This window comes from Seriola aureovittata, chromosome 2 (genome assembly GCF_021018895.1).
Source record: "Seriola aureovittata isolate HTS-2021-v1 ecotype China chromosome 2, ASM2101889v1, whole genome shotgun sequence".
Lineage (NCBI taxonomy): Eukaryota > Metazoa > Chordata > Actinopteri > Carangiformes > Carangidae > Seriola > Seriola aureovittata.
In genome coordinates, this window is record NC_079365.1 from 11,882,089 (window position 1) to 11,904,351 (window position 22,263).

General features: G+C 40.0%; 1 protein-coding gene across 2 annotated transcripts; it reads left to right on the forward strand.

The window, feature by feature from the left end:
* Positions 1-1,005: 1,005 nt before the first annotated feature.
* On the forward strand, positions 1,006-21,678 carry mapk14b (mitogen-activated protein kinase 14b). 2 transcript variants are annotated; one of them, XM_056393176.1, is made up of 13 exons: positions 1,006-1,147; positions 1,247-1,482; positions 9,218-9,347; positions 12,969-13,027; positions 14,161-14,272; positions 14,632-14,661; positions 14,867-14,914; positions 15,048-15,162; positions 16,091-16,162; positions 18,131-18,210; positions 18,745-18,823; positions 19,179-19,352; positions 19,471-21,678. In XM_056393176.1, exons 2-13 carry the CDS (start codon positions 1,364-1,366, stop codon positions 19,536-19,538), a joined length of 1,086 nt encoding a protein of 361 aa, XP_056249151.1. In that variant the 5' UTR covers positions 1,006-1,147; positions 1,247-1,363; the 3' UTR covers positions 19,539-21,678. The 2 variants fall into 2 exon arrangements, with proteins under 2 accessions (XP_056249151.1, XP_056249142.1); XM_056393167.1 differs by lacking the exon at positions 18,131-18,210 and adding an exon at positions 17,530-17,609 and having other exon boundaries at positions 1,011-1,482.
* The last annotated feature ends 585 nt before the right edge of the window (positions 21,679-22,263 follow it).

Here is a 22,263-nt window from a genome sequence, read left to right on the forward strand (position 1 = left end):
CCCATCTTACCCATTGAACCCTTTACCTCCTTCACACTTGTCGTAAGCCTTTTGATAGCTTCTGCCCCTAGTGCTCTTCTACACAAACATTCTCAGTTTTGGAAGACAACCCACTTTCAGCAGATTTACCACTATGCCATATTTCCACAGTATAATCTTATTGTACACTGAGGGATATTCACTGCTTTGGAAATTGTCTTGTGTCCATCCCCTGACTGGTTCTTTTCAATGTCATTGTTTAGGATAGGCCATTTTCACAACAGTCATTTTGAGAAAGAACAGGTGTTATTAACAATGGCTCTGTCTGTGAACCAGCATGCACAGTAGCAGGACCCTGAAGCTGAACCAGCTACATGTAATTCATCATTATTTTATTATTTACACTATGCTTTTCCTACTGTGACAAGTAAAAATCTCTTCCATTAAAATATATATATATTTTTTGTTTCTTTTTCTTTATGATGTAGTTTTACAAATTGACTAATCAGCTGTTGGACCTTCCAGTATGATCAACTTACAGTAACTTGTCACACCTTGGTTACACAGGTGGTTTCCATTCAACTGATAATGCACATGTTATGAACATGAAAATATCCACATTTAGGAGTGTGCCATAAATGGGTGGATACTGCACTTGTGCAATCAGTTGTAATTATTATATTTGACAGATATTTTTTAACTATGACATTAAAGAGTCTTATCTGCTGATTTGTATAAAAATATCTTAACTGCCTTATTGTAGTTTAGTAGTAAAACATGATGTCCAAGGTGGTTGATATTGAAGGAACAGTTCATAATTGAGTGTATTTGTTGTGGTCACAGTAAATTGCTATTGCATCGTAATACCTGAGGTACATTTAAACAGGTAAGACATGTTCAGTCATTGACGATGGGTGATTCCCACTGTCGGCCACACTAGAGACGGGGCATCCCCTGGTTTCTCAACAGCGACCCAACTCTCGCGAGATAGTAATTATTGCCGGGAGCGCGCAGTGGCGTGCGCGTTCAGGTTTCCGCGCGCCCGCCCAGCGCAGCGAGAACAGAGCAGGGTGAAAAATCCAGCGAAAGCTAGTCCAGACTGAGCTTCCTGACCCGAGCGCGTTGTATAGAGGAAGTTGTCTCCGAACGCCCCGACGTGCAAGGAGAGGTGGGGATTTTTTTCTTGGCTGCACAACTGCACCGAATTTGCACGGCCAGCCGGTTGAAGTTTTGAGTAATTCGGGACCGTCTCCGTTTTGAGTTGCAGTGTGGAGCAGCATTAACCACACCACGTCGTGCCACACACACGGGGAGGAGGAGAGGAGAGAGGGCAGAAGTTTCCGCTGGCTTGTTTTGTCACTGCGGGGCTGGTAAATCCGCAGGAATGTCGCAGAAGGAGAGACCCACTTTCTACCGACAGGAACTGAATAAAACCGTGTGGGAGGTCCCGGAGCGCTACCAGAACTTATCTCCCGTCGGCTCCGGAGCTTACGGATCCGTATGGTAAGCAGTTGTTGCAGAGTAGTATCGAGAGCACACAGCACGATTGCACAACAGTAAAACGGGTTCCCACCACCCTCAGAGGCCCGTCAGAGCTGCCTCCCCGCCGGCTGTTTATCAGTCTGTGAAGGGTGCCAGTGATAGAAGGGAAATGTTGATTGTGCCTTTTGTTTACACTTTCATACTTTGGCTGTTACGAATTGAGGGCGCACCGTGCACGCTTCGGGGTGGCTCGCATTTCTTCGGTGGGCGGGTGGGGATTATTTTTGTTTTTGTGCACATTCTTTGCTTTGCTCTCTTAGTTACGCTTGTCCTGTAAACACCTGTATGTCCAACTAGTTTCCAGAAAACACGCTGGCAGCTCCAGAAGCAAGTTTAATTACCTCCCCGGTGTTACATTTGCAGATGAACTGCTTATATTTTTAATGGCTTATCAGTGTATCTTTTGAACAAGGTTGATGAGTGGCATGTCCATGCTTGCATCATCAGCCAGAGTGGTGCCTCCTCGTGAGATATGATCTGTGGTCATGATAACAGAGAGGGTTAACGACACCCGAGTGAAACAATCGCCTTCCATTGCAATAGTATTATAGTCCTGCATGTACAACCTGGCACTTTACACATCCGGACATTGCATGCATTATGCATTTTCAGTTGGGTGCAGCCTGCAGAGTACCAGAAGGTCACGTGGTTTTCAGAAAGTAGGCCCCCCTCGTGCATAGTGAGAGCTTTCTATAGGAGCTCATCCAACGACGATGATGACTCTAGAATGATGTCACCCTTTCTCCCCTTGTGGTACACCCATGACTCACAGTCCCGAGGTTAGGTAGTGGCCTCAGCTCTGACGCCTTTTAGTCATCACAATGTCATGGACGGCATCGTATCATAATTATAACTTCACTGTTAATTTTGACCCTACTTCCATGTGTATGTGTGTGTGTTTTTTCCAGTTATGAGTGGTGAATAAATGGTAAACCATGACCTCATTTGGTCTTTAAAGAAAATCACTGGAAAGGAGATACTGGTGCAAATGAAAGGCATTAAGATATGCAGCGCCTTTTATAATAGAAATCCATGTGAGAGGTATTCCTGTGACGTGTACTAATAATATGTGTGAAGACTAAAAGTTCCAGAGTCTGCACAAAAAAAGGCCGACAGCATCATTATCTCTCTGCTCTGAAGTTGCCTGTGAGGAAATTCCTTTGTGTTTTCCTCTGTACTTGACTATACCCCAAACCAGAGCCAGGAGTTGTCAGCTTATCTCTTGGAAACATGATCACAAAGCCTTTTGAGTGTTATAGCTTTCAATGAATTCTGTAGGTAAAGTGGTCCAAACAGCAGGCTGTCATTAAAACTCTTCAGAAGGTTTGTGTAAAGTATAAATAACCATGCAGCACCTACTCTAGCATGTCACGGCTGCTGGTCAGCCGGACACATGCTCTCAGTCGCCTGCCGGCAGAGTCTTTGTTGCTGCTGCCACGATGTTCCTCAGGTTCTCAGTTTGAATTCTTCCCTCTGTTTAAATGTGGAGAGCATTGAATATGTGGGGTTTTAAATAATTTTCCTCATCAGTCTGTCACTCAGATACAAGACTTCTAAAAAAAAAAAACACACTTCCACCGTCTCCTTATTTCTGACCCATGTTCTGATTTTTTTTTAAATGTCAGACTTGGAGGAGATCCAGAGTTATTGTGTGGAAAGAAAGAGCTTACAGTGAATGCTGCTGGTGGGGATTACAGTATGGACTGTGTGCTGAGTGCCTCGTGTTTTTTAGTTTAGGTTTCTCAGCTGAGCAAAAACAAGCCTGAAACAAATGCAGGCCCACAGGACATATATGTCTATTAATTTAATAGTTCTATATCAACTTCAAAATGATAGAACTAAATATCCAAATATCTGTTGCCAAACATTATTAAGCTTTTTAATAAACAATTTAAATAATATTTTAGATGAGATAAAATTATAAAGCAAATTTAGAGTGGAAATAATTGCTGCGTGGCACTACAAGAGATTTTTCTTCATCAATAACAGATATCATCTAAAGCAGTTATTGATAATCAGAGTATGGAGCCAGAGATGCTGTAAGAGAAAGGCATAGGATCCTGAATTAAAAAGTCTTAACACCAAAGATGGCAGTTGTGTGACACATGTCCTGTCTCCTCCCATGACAAATATATCAAGCTAATCGTGTTGTTGCACTGATGAGTGAAACCTTGTGTATATGTGTTAGAAGTATAACCTGTGGGGGACAAAGGAGTTTTAAACCTTATTTTGTACAAAAGTGCCAAACATTTTAGTCTGATTTTACAGGTGATTCTGTGCATGCAGTTTTTTTATGTCCCAGTGGCCATTGAATGTGCAGTTATGACTCTGCCCATTCATTTAGATGCTCTGGTCTTGAGCCTGGTCTTGTTAGCCTGAAATAACTGCCCAGGGGTGTGCCAAGATGGCTGCCGATAATGCCTATAAGGACTTTGCCGAAACTCATGTAGGAACATTATGTTTTCCTGCTTTCTCTGACATTTATATAATTGTTTTTTGGTTGTTCCCCAATTCTCCAAAAACAGTGTCATTTAAAACCGCTATTGATTTGTTTAGACAGCAAATTTAGAAGACAACAAGTTCTCTCAGCACAGTCGGCACTGTGGTAAAAACAGGTGCCATGCTTAACTGCTCTGTATACTTACATTTCTCATACTTGAATATGAATAAAAAGTGATTCTACTCATTTTTTGTTACATGTCCAGCAAGTGTTTATTTTTCAAGTTTTCACAGGTGTGTTTAGTGCTAGCTCTCAGTTCTCAGCTCTGACGGCTTCTACAGTGGTTTCAGCACCCAGCAGCACATGCATTTCCTCACCAGTCAGGCTCAGCTTTGAAGCTTTTTTCCCCTGGTCTCATGCCTTCTTCATTCTTTATATGGCGTCCTTAGCGGCCATATGTAGCTTTACATAGTTTGCTGATTAAGAAGGGATTGAATAATGAGGCTAATCTGGTGAGAAGGTACAATATTGTGGCAAGCTCTGGCTGACGCACTTGGTTTTAACCTCACAGAAATGTGCACTGACTTGTCAGCTCTCCAAACAAACAGTAGGCTCAAGCTTGAAACCAGCAATTTTACATGACTTTAGCTCCAACACTCATCTGAGGTACATGACAGAATGCATCTGTGATGTCAAAAGAGTAAAACCATTCATTTTGGTATGCAGTTATGGATCAGGCTTGTGAGCCTCAAAATATCTTGGCATGCAGACATCATGGGCACTGTGATACTTAAAAAGGGAGAACTTTTAGCTGCTTTCAAAATGTCCAGCCAGTAGTGTCCAAAACATTATTGTTCTCGTGGGATCCTGCTTTCTAACATGAAAAGTAGAGCTGGAAAGATTCATTGGCTGATTTTAGCATATTGCATAGATATATGTGTGTGTGTGTTTATGTTTTAAAAATAACTATTGGCTGATACAGTTGGTTCTAAAAGTCTGGGACCACTTTTCCATTCCACCACTTGAATGGGAAAGTGGTGTCTGAGAGCTCACTGTAACAACAGTCTGTCTGTGATCATCTAAAATGGATGTAATCGGAGAACATTTGTACAACTTTCTTTTTCATATAGTTTTTCTTAGTCAAAGAAAAAAATCTGTTAAGCCTGCCTGTGTGCCACTAATTATACTTATTATAACTCACTTATTATAACACAGTATATTTACCCTCAGTGATGGGCGTGCTCCTTAGATGGAAAGTATCAAATACATGGCATTCCTGGAATTTAGGCCCATGTTGCATAGACAGATGTTTCAGCATATTGCTGGTGTTTCCACCCTTACTTGAAATTACCATACACACATTACAACTAGCACTGTCATCATGTTTCTTAGTAAAATGAGGCCACGTTTTGGACCATTTCTTCCTCACTGCTGTGACTCCTCCTTGTTGCAAGTTTCCAGCAGCGTAGACACATGAGTTTGATGCCATTGTTTTGCAATGCACAGCTGTCAGTAAAACACTCATTGTTAAAAGGAATTGATAAGCTCGGAGGCATACCACTCTAATGGTTTTGACTATTTAGAACCGCTTCTCAACTGGAACCGGTTCTCGATTCTCATCCCTAAGCAGCGGACAGGCCTGATCAGGCTCATTAAAGTCACTAAGCCCATATATTCACAAACAGTGCATGTCTCAGTAAAAAGATGCCTAACAATTTGCCTATGAAAGCTATGAGTTTACAAATCTACAAAACATTTAAAAAACACAGGCAAAGTGGATAAACTGGAGGACTCATACTTGTTTAAGTGTTGTTTAAAAGTCTAACCACTATATCTGAACTATTCACAGATGAAGGGAAACTTTTAGTTTAGTTAGAAAAGTTGAAGCATATGTTATTTGTTGTCAGTCAACTTCATTTCAAAGATCAAGTGGACACGGCATTTAAATACTTCTCAGACTTGATTTTCAAACTTCCGAGCAGAGCTGCAGAAACCACAAGTTTATCTGGGAAATGGAGGAGGGATAGTTGAGGAGTTTACTTTAATCAGTATCTCTGTTTGCAGAGCAGATCGGAAAATTAGTGTGTTTAAATGCCATGTAATAATTTGATTACAGCTGAGATTATTGCTTTTGCTATGTAAACACTTAAACCAGGTTGTTTTACATGCACTAAGGTTATTAGGTTATTATCAGTATGCCTGCCATATGTACACTGAAAAGAGATCAGTAAAAACCCATTTACCTTCTAACACTGATGTGTGTGAGTGGCACAAATGAATTAAGGCATTGTGAGAAGCATTACTGTGCCTTAGGTCATTGAGTGCATAGCAGAACGTTTACTGTTAAAGATTTAGATCTCACAGAGTACATCATGATGATGTGTCTCCAGCTACAGGAAAGCAAGATGACGACAGGGAATATGGAATTGATCACTGTTTATCTCACTATTAATCATTTTAACATGCATGCAGATGTTTTGGCTATTTTCTCCCTGTTGTGCTGGTCTTCAACATGTCTGTTCTGTCAAGTATATGCTTGTAATATGGTTCTGACTTTGACATCAGATTTAATAGCAAAAGTAGTAATGATGATGGATAAAAACATGCTATTCACTGGGTTTTTTGAAAGTTTGTCACCAGTTTACACCATATATATATATATATATATATATATATATATATATGTATGTGTGTGTGTGTATATATATATATATATATATATATATATAAGTTTCGGCTCATGGTAACACTTATTATGTAAATTACTCAAATTTTACGTGTGTGTGTGTGTGTGTACCAGCCATGATTGTCAGCATAAATGTACCCACATATCAGATTCTGAAAGGGAAATTTATGCATACATGTACAGTTTGTGCAGATTGGACAAGGGAGAGAAAAACACCATTCATGCATCAGTTAATCTTAACTAAAAGCTGTACAACAAGTCCATCACAGTTTTGACTCTGGTGTAAACATTTATTTCCTCAATTGTGGGTAATTGATAACAATTTTACACAACAGCCGTTTATCCTCTCCCTTGAATTTCTTGTGAACTTAATTTCTGAGAGAGTGAATTGATGGAAAGAGGAAGGAGGGTACACTTACTACACACCTCAAAAAGTCATGTACAGTTCACATTTGCCTGTGCAGTAACTTTGTCTGTTAGTCAACATACTGTGTATGATCACTGCTTCCCCATGATGCTGCCTTCTAAACGTTGCTGCTTTTACAGCCCACATTTTTATGGCCATTTGTTATTGCACTTCCATTTATTACAGACTAATTGTGTGGTGTATGCTTAGAGCCGTCTTGTTTGTCCTGCAGATTAGCAGGAGTTTTAAAGACAGTGTACATGTGACTTTGTTTTGTCATTTACCTTTGGTATAGTCTTTGTTTACCGAGTCTGAGTTTTCCTCCACAAGTGACATATATAAAAGTTGTTCTGCAAGCCAGGAACATAGAGTACATTGGGTGTGGAAGATTATCTCTCTATCTCTTACTGGAAAAAACACGCTGCTTATCTTAATGTTCTCACTATGGATTCATGACACTTAGGATTATAACTTAATCACCAACACATTATTATAATCTAAAACATAGGAGCTCCCAGTCATAAGCGTTAAAAAGGTAATCGGTTCAGATCTTTCAATCAGTTTGTAAAACATATTCAGAGAGGAAATGATTATCATCTTCTCCTGTAACATGTAGTGTTGACACGGCCTTGAGCTGAACTCAGACTGGGTCGGTAGTTCAGGTAGTTCAGGTAGTGTTAGTGGTTAGCTCCTTTTGTATAAAGACGTTTTGACTACTCCCTGCAGTTTTGATGGGGGGGGGGAGTAAACCCCTCAGTTTAAGTTTACACCCCCCACAAGGTTAGACCGCAGTGAGAGGAAACGGTATGTGTCTGCACAAAACTGAGCACAGATTTTTTTTTTTTTTTTTTTTTGGACTGATTTTGCAATCATCCATTTGCAATTTAGCTCAAGTGATTGACCTGGAAGGAATGTGGTTTATTGTAAGTGGGTTGTGTTCCCTCACAGTACAGGAAATGCAGCAATGTCACGCTTCTTGGGGAGGCAAGGCCCATCTGCCTCTCTCTCACTCTCTACTGCCCTCACAGTGTCTTTGTGTCTGTCTGAGTCTTCATTTGTTTTTGTTTTTTTAAATCCTGGCAAAAGCATGGCTTGTTTCTATCCTTAGACTGTGTTTTTAGTAACACTGCTCACTTGAGGTTTATTTTGCCACAATACAACAGGAGCCCATTTCATTTTCAGCTTTTATGTTACACTTTGTTTGTCCATGTTCTTTCTGCCACACCTACTTTTTTTCTTTTTCTTTTTTCTTTTGCACTGGCTCTATGCTGATAGTCGGGTATTCTGTTACATCATTATAATGAAATGAGTGAAATAATGAATGAGGACCAAATCAAACACAGCCATGCGTACTCATGTGCACAGCTCCAGCAGAATCACAGGGCAGGTGCTGGTTTTGATTGATTTGATTTTATTCAGTTACTCAGGGAAAACTGGGTCACAAAGATAATTACCTGACATTTTTTTTTATGTCTTTGTTTGTTCCTGTTTCGATATGTTGTAATACCTCAGTGCTTTTATAACTGGAACAACAAGACACTAACATGGATTGCTTTTATTAACAGACATGTAGAAGTCAGCAGAGCTTTTTCTTTTTTTATAAAGAATTAAGAATATGAAATTCTTATCGAGCTGTAATAACAGATTTTCAGAACCCAGTGTCAAGTGTTATTGGACATCATGTGCTAAGCCGGACAGTTGAGGTTGAGTTATATTTGTGGAGCCAATATCCAGGAACATGTAAACAACATTATTATATAAAAAAAGATTGTCTGCCTCTGTCTGAACACTGCTTCGTGTAACCAAATGTTCACTGACTATCATGTTGTTGATATGTTTTTTTTTTGGTTTTTTTTTGTAAACAAGTGGTGGGTTTTCACACTCTTGTGTTGTATATAATACTGTTGATATTTAATAACATGTTCAGTCATGTTCCCCATACAGCCTGCAGAGTATAATAAGAAGCGAAACCAAGAGCTCAGTGTTATGCAATTACTTGGGCTTTGTTTACTGGGTTCTGGCCACCTACGCAGTCTAGTGAAGTACCTCATCATCAGTTAAATGATGTTGTTGTATGACAATTGTTATTAGCCTGATGTAATGAGTTTTTTTTTACTGCTAATCGCTTTCAACTACATGTTTCTTTTTTTCCTTTCTTTCTCAGTTCAGCGTATGATGTGAAGACAGACCTGAAGGTAGCTGTGAAGAAGTTGTCTAGACCCTTCCAGTCCATCATCCACGCAAAGAGAACCTACAGAGAGCTGCGGCTGCTCAAACACATGAAGCACGAGAATGTAAGTCACCTGTAGTCAGCCCACCGCTACCTCCACCCCCCGGCCTTAAATCTCTGGCCAGTCGGACTCCTGTGTACAGTATATGCATTGTTCTGTAGATTAACTCTGAAGGAAAAGACTGCAAAAGCAGCCACTACTTCCAATTGCCTATAATGTTATATGTGTTTTATTTGGAGCATAAGAAGGTTGAAGCTTATTTAGCTCTGCTCTCAGGAATGTGACTTTGTGTATGGACAGCCACGTGACCTAATAGTTGACGGGGAACTAAAACTAGAAACTGAAACCAGTAAACACATCTGTTTGATGTCAGATTTCTGCAAATGATTGTCCAAATTTTGAGTGTAAAAAATTGAACTTTGAGCTACTAGAAAAGTCCCATTTCCATTTACACAGACTCTTTTTGTAAAGAAGGTAAGAAAAATCCTTTTTGAAGACACCGTAATGCAATGTATACAGGGTACATGCATACATCACTAAACAAACTAATCCACTCTGTAAACATTCAAGGTCTAGAAAAGGCGGCTAAGCTATAGAGTAGAGCTGGGTGTGCAACCCAACACCTCACTGTCCCTCCAGCTAACTGTGAAATCCCTCCTGGCCACACCACAACAACAGGAGCTGAACAGTATAGGTGGATTTATGAAAAAGCAACAAACTGTTACGAAGCACAAAGTGGTTTCTTGTGTTAGTTTCACGTATGGCAACATAAACAAACATGATCGCACTGGCCTCAATAAAAAAGTGTGTGTGCCGGGGTGGGGTGGGGGTGCGATGTCCTGTGAGACGAGCGTTTCCATGTAAGTGATCAAAGGGAACTACTCCGTGAGCAGCGAGTCACCAAACAGCTTCAGTCCCATCACTTACTGTGGTTTCATCTTATTTTGTTGCTGCATCAATCTTGATTCCTTCAATTTTACTTCTCATTTTTTTGCCCACTGGCTTTAGTTACCCTCCAGCAATCACTGCTGTGGTTCTGGTTTTCTGAGTCTCTTGTGTGCGTGTGAACGTACCGTGCATACAGACATTTGCCCACATACTAAACACAAACACAGTCCCAGTTCCTGTGTGCTACTGCTGCATTCAGCTAACATTTTGAACAAATAGAGAGGATCCTTATGTGTTATGTAATGGCAGTTGTATGATTCCTCAATCTGAAGTGCAAGTGATTGGTTTCTGTAAGCTGTGTGGGATCAGCTGGTGATTGGTATGTATCAGTGTGTGAGTAGATAGGTTTCAGTTGGTTCTGCTGGGGTCTTTTTTAGAAGGATAAATGGGGAGATTTGCATAGAAAGTTTTCCCAGTAATTCACTGTTAGCTAATGTAATAGGTAGAAATGGCTTGTTATAAGAGCCTAGTGATGAGTGATGGGGTGGACTGCTACTTTCTCTTGTCTCATCAACCTGCAGGCACAGTGAAGTGAAGCAGTTTTAGATGACGCACTCATAGAGGAAAAAAAAGAAACTGCAGCTTGAAGAATTATGGAACATCTCAAAGGGGAAAACCCACCAGCAGCAGTTACACACCAAAAGTATAGCCGATCTCACAGTGAAATGAAAGCCCAACTTTAGGAAGTTAATGTAATTTCAAATGAACATTATTTTACCTCGCCTAATTGCCTTGAAGAACTCATTACACACACACACACCATGGAATTCATGCATCGGCTATTCACCGACTCTAGACACTAACATATGCTGGTGTGTCATCAGCCTGATAAATGACTGAGTGTTAAGTTATTAACAAGAGATCAGATTTGGGATTGTTGACACTCTTAGCATGCAGAAGTAACTTTAAAAATATGACTGATTTCAAGTTACTTCTGGATGCTCTGATTTATTTAAATGTGACCAAAAAGAAAACAGTTTTTGCATGCGTGTGTTTAGACAAGTGGCCAAGAGGAAGCACTTTATGTAAAGAACACCACATGCCGCTTGCCACCCATCCTGAAAAAAAAGGTTCCATATGAAACATCATATTTCATATTCAGTTCTTGCATGCTCAGCTCAGCACTCACAACACATTACTATTCCTGGATCCTGTTTTCTTTACCAACCTTTATTTCACTGCTGGAACAGATTGAACTCTCTTGTTTGGGAAGTAGTGTTGCATGGTGCACTGGTACTTCTGGTAAAATACCTCAGTGCATTCATTTGACAAACAAGTTTTCAGGATTATGTAGAATCAGAGCCCGTATCATAGTGCACAATGAAAGCTGTCAATGTCAGTAAAACACTGCCATTGTATAGTGTAGTGGGGCAGTCATCTTACTTAAAAGGTTATTTTGCAATTTGTGATCATTAATGAGCATGTTCTCGTCTGGTTCTGTTTCATCATAACAGGAAAGATTGCGTAAAGCTGTGCTTTTTTGTTCTTAAAGCATCAAAGTGTTTTAATCCCCACCTATGCTTTACATAGAGAGTGAATCTGTGTTTTGCTCACACTGTTGCCAGGAGACTCCCTGGGTTTGGATTTTTGGAAAGCCTGAGTGAACCAATCAGCTGTTTGTTGTGGCTTCAGTCCACCAATCAGCTTTGGGTTTGTGCCCTGTGTGGGCGGGCTGCTCCTGTGTTTTTACAATACCTATCCACCTCACTCTCTCTCACCAGGGGGTGGGGGTGCTCAGCACTGCTCTCTGCCAGTGTGTCTGTGTGTATATGTGCGTGCATGAATGTGTGCATACGCAGTTACTGAAGATAAACACACAAACGCATTTCATTATCCTCTAATGTTTCCTCTTTGTCCTGCATCTGTCTTTCATTTTGTTCAAACTGAGACATTGCATAAAACAAGCTTTTTATGTACATCATCTAAGTGTTCTTTATATGCAGCCTGTCATATTTTGTTGGTTTCACACATTATATATGGCTTTCCTGTCATGCAGTCACAAACTTGCATATCTTGCAAGTGGCATGCACAGCAGGGGAAAGAACATGCCAACACACATAGTCTCTAAAGCCTTTGTAATGTCTGTGATGAAAAGCAAACAATTAGCCATTGTTGAAACAAGCATGGGAAACCAGTTAGATGTACCTAAATCTAACGTGACACATTCCTCTCAAATTTATATTTTCTTTTGTTCACACGCCTGTGGTGTCTCGTCAATGGACAGACTTCATCAGATAATGTCTACTGCTTCCTCTGAAATGATATGACTCGTGTTTATCAGCCAAATTTATGTGATTTAATCACTTCATGACCAAAACGGGGTGAAAGGATAACCTAGTGTATGTTACCTAATATGAAATCGAGGAGGCGAACTTGAGTAGTGCAGCAAGGCAGGAATTCCCTGCTTGTTTGACTCAAACAAATGAAACTTGAGATATTGCAGAAAGGGAGAACATCAAGTACTTTGATTCTGTAGAAAAGGTAGAAATGTCATACTTGGGGACTGTCTGTTGGTTGTGCTTATCAACAAACAACAACTGTGGTGATTGTGGTATCAGGGAGGAAATAGCACATGTTTTTATATTAAAGACGTGCATGCTGATGATGTCCCAAGTTATCAAGTGGTTGTTTATAGAACACCAAATGAAAACTGTTTTTGTTCATTTGGAATCTCAGTCACATAAAATCATTTGTGTGAATGTTTTCTGACCTCTTGATCTCTCTTTTTGCCTTCAGGTGATTGGCCTATTAGATGTTTTCACACCAGCGACAAGCTTAGAGGAGTTCAATGATGTGTAAGTCACTTTTTCTCTCCCTTTCACTCCTATCCTTCAGTTTTTTTCTTCTTCTCTGACTCCTTGGTGTTTGTATTTGAAGTTCATTTCTCTGCCTCCTTACCATCTGAGCCTCTGTAGTTTTAATTTCTCTCATTGTAACACAGTGAAACCCTTCACATTGGCAGATGATTGCAAGACTAACACAGAGCTGACACTAGAGTTACAAACACATTGTAATCCCACAGCTCATAAACTTCATGCAAGTCCGGCATGTGGCGCATTGTACCAAGGTGAATGGAGGGGGAACATGTGCGCTGTGCACATCACAGCTAGTCTCCATGGTAACAGCCATCTGGCAGTCTCTGGGGGTTGTGTGTGTGTGTGTGTGTGTGTGTGTGTGTGTGTGTGTGTGTGTGTGTGTGTGTGTGTGTGTGTGGAATGCTCAATCAGTGTCCTTGAATTCTCCGTTGTCTGCGTGCTGTGGCGTCATCAACATGTTGCACATTTGTGGAAGTGTGAGATGGACCTACAAACACAGACTCCCGGCACTGAAGTGGAGCTATACAGACTGACATTTCTCTTTCAGGTGACCTGTAACACAGACAGAAACGTGCTAAAATGAATCCTTATAGTGAACTGTAAGAGAGGCAGATGCATGCACGATGCTCACAGGTCAATGTCTTGTTGTAGAATGGGGTCAGATGGAGCAGATATACCAAGCACAGACTTCACATAAACACTTGTGCTACAGTTGGCCTTCTTTTGCTGATGTGTTGGCTTTCCACTATCAAGAAAAGAGTGAAACAATTCTGCCTTTCCCTTTTTACCAACAGTTCCTTCCCCATTCTTCCTTTAAGCAAGAATGAGTTATGCATTTTATACGAATTTTATATATATATATTTTCATACAATATAGGCATACTTACACAAAATTGTAATGTAGAACCCTTCAAATGAACTCATGTTTAATTATGTTATTAGAGCAGAAAAGTTATTCTACGAAGTGCTTTATGGATCATAACACCACAAGTAATAATAGTCAGTAAGAGGGACAGTGAGGGCTCCAAACATGAATTAAAGAAAGCTTCAGAAGATGGAGGCAGACATACTGACATTTGGAGACCATATCTGATTGGCTGTATGATTTGCAGGTACTTGGTGACCCACCTAATGGGGGCAGACCTCAACAACATAGTCAAGTGTCAGAAGCTGACTGATGACCACGTCCAGTTCCTCATCTACCAGATTCTCAGAGGCTTAAAGGTTAGTGAACACCATTAGCGACACCATTTCTTCAGCTTGATACTGGAAGTTAAGATACTAACTTGTCCTTTGTCAATCATTCTGGAGATTCAGTAGGAAACTGTTGTCTGTTAGTCTAACTGATGGCCCATTGAATCAGAATTGGCCTTTTTTTTATAGACTTTCTGTAATTTGACCTTTGACATCTGACACAGTAACCCCAAACTAAAACTGACCACTGTCAAGGTATTTGAGACTGAAGTTACTGTAAACATAAAACAGTGTAGCACATATTGTAGTTTTTCTAAGTCCTGTATCTGTATTGCAAACACTGTCATCTATTAAGTTGTAAGTCATCATTATTTTATTTTCTCCCACAGTACATCCATTCTGCTGATATCATCCACAGAGTAAGTGATGACCCTGATGCATGAGCTTGAAGTTGAATAAGTTTTTTTTTTTTCTTCTTCTTTTGTCCAGAGAATACATTTCCTATACTGATCAAACCTTTTGAAAGTGGATCAGTCATAAGGTGTTTGACAAACATTTACAAGGAGAAAGATGTGCATAACAATGGCAGCGGAATGACTTCTGTCCTGCCTCTCTTCTCCTTAGGACCTGAAGCCCAGTAATCTGGCCGTGAATGAAGACTGTGAGCTCAAGGTCAGAAATGGTGGACTTACAACAATTTTCACTGTCAATGACTTAACTGATCATTTAGTGGAAGCCGTCTCCTTACCTTCTTTTCTCTCCGTTCATTTTTGCTACTTTCACAAACAAACATCACTTCATGCAGATCCTGGACTTTGGTTTGGCGCGGCACACAGATGATGAAATGACAGGCTACGTGGCTACCCGGTGGTACCGAGCCCCAGAGATCATGCTCAACTGGATGCACTACAACATGACAGGTACATACAGACATACAGTCATAATTATTTTGGGCTGCAGCCGAATGCAACATTACATCTTGTCTGATTTCACATAATTGAAATTGTGTAGAAATAGCTTTCTAACATCTGTGTGTTTAGGGTTTGATTTGACAAAGGGGCTTGAACAATAATGGAGAAAAAAAAATAACATTGAGTTTTTTGTTGTTTGTTGTCTGCTGACATAAAAAACATAATTTCAGCAGATATATTTAGCTTTTTCTTCTCTGGCATCACTCGTTAAGTATTTGTTACACAAGAAATGATGAGGGTGATTTTAGAGGAACTAGGACAGCTTTTCAATTTTCTGCCTTATTCATCATGATGTTAAGGTGCAGCACTAGCCAGAGCGTCCAAAGCAGACGTGTTCCTTGCTGGATGGCATTTTATTCTGCTTTAAACTTGTCATACATGACGATGTGACTTTGACATAATTGGTCAGATAAATGATTAATGTTGCATTTTGCTGTGCCAACAGCTGGTGAAAGTTTTTTACTCCACATCATAATTTTAAGAATATAATATTACACTTGGCAGATGTAGCATTTTTTTCACCAGAAATGTTTGGTTTCTGTTGCCAGGATTTTAGAATAAAACAAAGTTCTGCTTTATCCATTATTTGTTTCGCAGCTCAACAGCAAATGTTAAACAGATTCTGAAAAAAAAGGCATGCTGAATTGTTGAGCTCACCACAAGTATTAAAGAGCCTTGTGTTGAACATTGCAAACTGAAATCCATATGTGTCCCCTGTGCAGCCTTATTTCCCCCTGAGCTTGTGAATTTTAAAAAGTCACTTTGGACAAAAGAGACTATCAGATAAATGTAATGTAACTGATACTGAATATGAAGTAGGTAAGTTGTAGCTTGTTCTAAAGTATTCACCATGCTGCATATTTTTTTATTTTAATAGTGGATATCTGGTCGGTGGGCTGCATCATGGCTGAACTACTCACTGGACGGACGCTCTTCCCTGGTACAGACCGTATCCTTCCACCACTGTCACTGCCATGCAAAAATAAAATGGCTTTTTGGAGTCAATTTGTAGGTATTGGGTGCTACTTGAAGGGGTAGTAGATGGATGCAATCTGCTCTCTTTTGTATATACTTGTGATTAGATTTACAGAAGCTGCATGAGACACAAAATGTTGCTTTGTTGCGAACACCACAGGGTTTCAAAAACACTATTTTACTGACTTCAAGCTGCCTCAAAAGCTGTGGTGAGTATTGAATTTTGTGAGCTGCATGCCAGAATAGTCAAGGAAGTGTGTGTGCGTGTGCGCGTGTGTGCGAGCGTGTGTGTGCATGCGCATTGGTGCGTGTGCGTTGGTGTGAATGTGATAGAACTTAGAGCCCTCTGTGGGTTATGATTCACCGCTGCCCGCTGTTTTCTCCACTGTTTCTCCACAATACAGCACACCTTCCTGTTTCCCTCCCACAAAGCTTCCCATACACAGCAGCTGAGCATTCAGATGTTTCAACACAAAAACTCACAGGAAGACACAGTGTAATTATGACACACACACTCAAAATTCAGAAGTTGGCAAACACACCTCTTTGGCCATGGTCCTGTTTAAGATGAAAAACATGAGTTGGCTGTTGCATAATGTGTTTGTGACTCCTGCTCTAAATGATCAATCAAACCTTCCACTCCTTCACTGTGTGTGTGTGTGTGTGTGTGTGTGTGTGTGTGTGTGTGTGTGTGTGTGTGTGTGTGTGTGTGTGTGTGTGTGTGTGTGTGTGTGTGTGTGTGTGTGTGTGTGTGTGTGTGTGTGTGTGTGCCCTCTCACCAAATTTAAATTTCCAAAAGAGGTGGTAGAGCTGCCCACTCACAAAGCTTAGTTGGATACACAGCAGTCTCTCTGGTCTGTCTCATTTTACCTGTCTCAATGAAAGGTGAGCTCTGCTCGAGTGTATTGAGGCTACAGGTGTGTGGGAGGAAATCTGACGGAGCAAGAATTCAAAAATGAGCTCTGGCATCTTAGAAGCTCCCACACAATATAATTACAGGTGCAGTGTGCAGGAGCTGTGCCCACTATTAACTCCTTTTTGTATTGATTTAAAGATTGACAACACACCTATATTAATGTACTAGTGATAGCTGACACTTTAGAATTTCAGTAATAGCTCAGATACATATACTTTTATCAGGCTGGGTTTGGTGTAGTTTGTGAGAAGCAGACACTAATATTCACGGACTATGAAAATGCAGTTTAGCATGGTGTTTGCTGACACTTCTCGTGTACCTTACTTGTAGAACTGCAATGATTGCAGTTCTGTTGTACCTCTCACCCCTCTCTCCTTATCCAATACCTTCCATTCCTCCTGTTTTCCTTCATGTGAGTGTGGTAGACATTGATCAGTTGAAGCTTATAATGATGCTCGTCGGAACCCCAGGGCCTGAACTCTTGATGAAAATCTCTTCGGAGTCAGTGAGTGTCAAGTACCATCCCACCTAGTTTTCCTGCACTGCCCCTCCTGCCTGTGTCTGTGTTGCCTCCATGTTGCCCTGGCAAGAGATCAGACAGTCTACTCTACTACTTTGTATTGATGCTACCACCTCTAAGCTGCACTCTGAAAGTGTGTGTTTTCTAAATGGCTTCATTTGCACTTCAGCACAAGGCTTCGATTCCCACTTGTCTTTAGCATGTACTATGACTTCTTACAGTCTACTAAGCTCTTTATATGAGACGGTAAGAGGCCTCTGGTACAGCACTGGGTTACAGTGTCCATAAATCTCTTATTGTAATACAGTTAAAAACAGTCAAGGGAAGCTGTAAATCAAAGCTCAGAAACTGTCTTCCTCCCTCTTCCACCCTCTTCATCCTTTACCCCTTGTGTGTCCCCCCCCTCCTCATTTTATAACCCCACCATACACAAACTACCCTAACTACCCATGCTCTTTGATATGCTGACCTCCATGTTATGATGCCCCTTGACTCAGAGGCTGTAGATATAAACCAGCTGCAGCAGATAATGCGCCTGACGGGGACACCCCCAGCCTCCCTCATAAGCAGGATGCCCAGCCATGAGGTGAGACACGTGCCCTCCGCCTTCCCATGTGCCCCAGCTCTCCCCCCAGCTGGTATCGGGGGCCGAGCAGCAGCCGTCCGTCATCCTACATACCCACATTCCTGTTTACAGATAGATACCGTTAGAACTGTTAGAATTGATGTATTTAAAACATTTCCTACCAGTCTTTTTCTGCATATCAGCCTCTGCTCTCACTCCACTTATTCTGTTTCCTCTCTGACTCACCGTGCTTGTTACAGCAAGGCTTCCCAAAGTGCTTTGCCAGTGCAGCCAGTGTATTCTGATGAGCTGTCTGTTGCATTGGTAACACATCTTGATTCTGAAAATTAGGGCACAATATTTCATTCGTTTGATTTGGGTGTTGATTAAAGTGATGAAAGATGATTAAAGATGCACAGTATATTATTGCTTCAGGTAAATTTAGTAAATTAAGTATGTGAAAAGTTGTCCAGTTTTTAGCTGTAGCATTATAAAGGCCTTTAACTACCCGATGTCTTTAAGATGTTTCACAGTTTTGTTCATTGTTTCTCGCAGGCAAGGAACTACATTAACTCACTTCCCCACATGCCCAAGAGGAACTTTGCTGATGTGTTCATTGGTGCCAACCCTCTTGGTAAGTTCCCTTCTCACCATCAGGCTCTGGCTTGCAAAGCTCCTGGCTCACTGAGTCCCTCTAGTGGTATCGAAAAGACACTTTTTTGTGAGGGTTAACCTCCATTACTGTACATGTTTAATCACACAGTATGAAAAATTCTGTACATAGCTATGGAATTACTGTTTTAACACTTATCCATGAATGTTAAAGTGCTCTCACACCTGCAGCTTGGTTCATTTGGTCCAGAACAAGATGATGGGTAACTCACTGATGGGTGCTACTTTTTTTAGTTTGCTCTGTGCCCATTTACTTTTGTGCTCTGTCTTGTACTTTCTCTCATACTCACCACCTCTCATCGCTGCTTGTGTTAAAGCGGTGGACTTGCTGGAGAAAATGCTGGTGTTGGACACAGACAAGCGGATCACAGCGACTGAGGCTCTTGCCCATCCGTACTTTGCCCAGTACCACGATCCAGACGACGAGCCTGAAGCAGAGCCTTACGACCAGAGCTTTGAAAGCCGTGAGCTGGAAATTGAAGAATGGAAGAGTAAGTTAGCACGTTGTGGATTCCTAGGCTATCATTTGAGTTGAAAATGGATAGATTTAAGTTATATGTTCTATATATTGGTAAATAATTCGTATAAATCCTGCTTTATTTTTCTAAGAATTAACCTACGAGGAGGTACTCAGCTTTGTGCCACCATCGTTTGATGGAGACGAGATGGAATCCTGAGGAGGAGGCACCTTTTCTTCCATCATTCGTTTTCCAAGAGAGACTCTTTAAGGACTATCAGTCTTATGTGACTATCCACCACTGTCCTCGCACACATGCACAACCATGACATTCAAGTGCCTGCCGTCATTCATCTCTGGGGGACGTTGCGATATCAGAGATCAAACTCTACATCCTGTTCATCCCGCCCCCGAACTTTGCTGTTTTTTTTTTTACCTTGCATCCCAATGTGCTGAGGCAGACTTTAATTCTCCTTATATTTTTAGTGAGTTTTTGCCCCAGACATTTATTATTTATATTGTGCCCCCTCTTTGATTCAACTAGAAATTACATGTCAGTATCCTAAAGCAAATTGGAGATATTGAACTGCTGATATGTATTTTAGTAAGCTGTACTCCTTAGAAGCAATTAATACTGTAGGAAACGTTTGAAACCATGACGTGTCTAAAGTTGATCTTTTCTCCATACATTAAATTAAATGTTATATCTATCAGTGCACAGAACTGTGTAAATATCACAGCAAACAGTATTTGTACAGAAGTACATCAGACAAAACAGTTACCATATGTGTGTAATAGTCATTATTTGCTGGGAAACACCTCAGCTGACCCCTTTGACAGTATGAATTTTATTACTATAGTTTAGCCTAAAATTACATAAAAGATACAGTATGTAATTTATTATACATGTGTACAGAATAGGCTTAAATGTGAAATATTCACCTGTAAAAGGAAAATTGAAAGCTTCATATTTCTTATTGTTGGATTTGAGCTACAGTGTCCCATTTTTAACAAAAATCTGAGTTTGGAGAGTATGGCTTATGTATCACCCTTTTAAACATTTTGTCAAATTTCCACTCCTTTCTTCCATATCAATTCTTTTAGCACTTCTGTGTTGTCGTTTCATAAGAATGTTTTAGCAAATAGTCAATGACAGGACCACTTCAGCATGATAAAGCCAGATTAGGCTTAGTAGTTTATTATATTTGATGTTTTCCATCTCAACATCAACTGACAATGTAATTTAATCATATTGCATTTATAAAACACAGTACTATTAATGTTGAATGTTGGGGGCGACGGTTTGCCCTGTATTTATGATCTTTTGTTATGTTGTTTGTATATCGATGTAAAAGAGAATATTATTTGTCAGAATTTAAGGTTCCTTTTATTATTTATGGAGAGCTTACTGTATCAGAAACCAAATGTATCAATAACATCAACATCAATAATCTCATATGTCAGTTGAGCCATGGTGACTGCAGTTACAGCTTGTGTATCAGAGCCAACAATGTCATTAACTTGTTGCGGACAACCATATCAGTTTAAATCTTTCCGACAAACTCTGCACATCTTGCAGTTGTTTCTCATTAGTTCTGAGTTTTTAAAAAGTTGCTGAAAATGTATTTATCTTATTGTGTTCCCTGAGGTACTGCCTTCCAAAATTATTCTGTTTTCAAAGAAAAAGGCAATAGAAAACATATCTAGAAATCAAGGAAAAAATTAAGTATTACAGTTCAACATTAACCGACAAACCACTGTAGACTCCTCATGTTGAAGTGTGAAAACATTTATCAAGAAAATGTGAACAATTTTAGAAATCAAACCGCACTCTCATGTGACATACAAGCTATATCCACAGTTGCTCTGGTTAAGTCAACCATTGATATCGGTGTCTTCACAATTTCATTTGCAACTGCTTTCATGTAACTTTGTTTTCATGTAGTCCTTTTTCTAATGTATTATTTTATTCTTGTGTGTTAAATCAAGATTTGATGGTATTCTGTAATATTGATTGTTTTTATGAGCAATGCTAGAACCATATTTGTCATTCATTTGAAAAATTTTGTAGGGCACGTTTGTGGAAAAGAGTGTACGTTTACTCACTGGATGCTGAAGGGCAATACTGAAGCCTCATACTTTGTCATTTTAAAAGAACTGCTTTGATTAGATAGGGTATTTATCTTGTCCATATCCCAGTGTCGGCAGTTAATTTGGTTATTGGTTATGCTTTATTTGCCTGAGATGTGTTCATATCTTTTTACTATGTTCTTTATCACATGTACCAAGACAGCAGGCCACACCACCTGTAAATACCACCATTAGAAAATAAAGACTACTATTTTTCAAACCTGTAACAATGTACAGTACATCGTGTTTCATTTTAGCTGTCAAGTATCCCACCACTGGGCGGCAGCATAGCACAAGTAGAGGGAAAAATCTAGGATTACCAAAACTGAAGGGAAGGAAAATGAAGCAAAACAGTAATACAGGGATTATTATTCTAAATAATATTTTAACTTCAGTTTATTTATACTGTAAAATTGCCCAATTAGTCTTTGCACACTTTACAGATTAAAAGAAAACACGAGGCACACAAATAAGGGTACTTGCATGCATACACAAAGGTAGAATCCCAATCCTCACTGTTGACAATGTGCACGTACAACTATATTACTAGTAGTCAGGCAGTGCAAGGGTAAATGAATAAATGAAGACAACTCACAAAAAAAAAAATCAATTTATTTCCTTGGTATCTTTCACCAGCTTTACGTGAAACATTATCTGAATCCTGTGTTTCGGGAGAATTTCATTGAGACTCCTATACCATATAGAACAAATTATTGAGACTGCTGCATACAGGTTGTTGGCTGACTTGATGTTTTCTTCTGGTGGTGAAAAAATATGACATAATAAATTGAAATTATGACTTAAAGTGACACTGT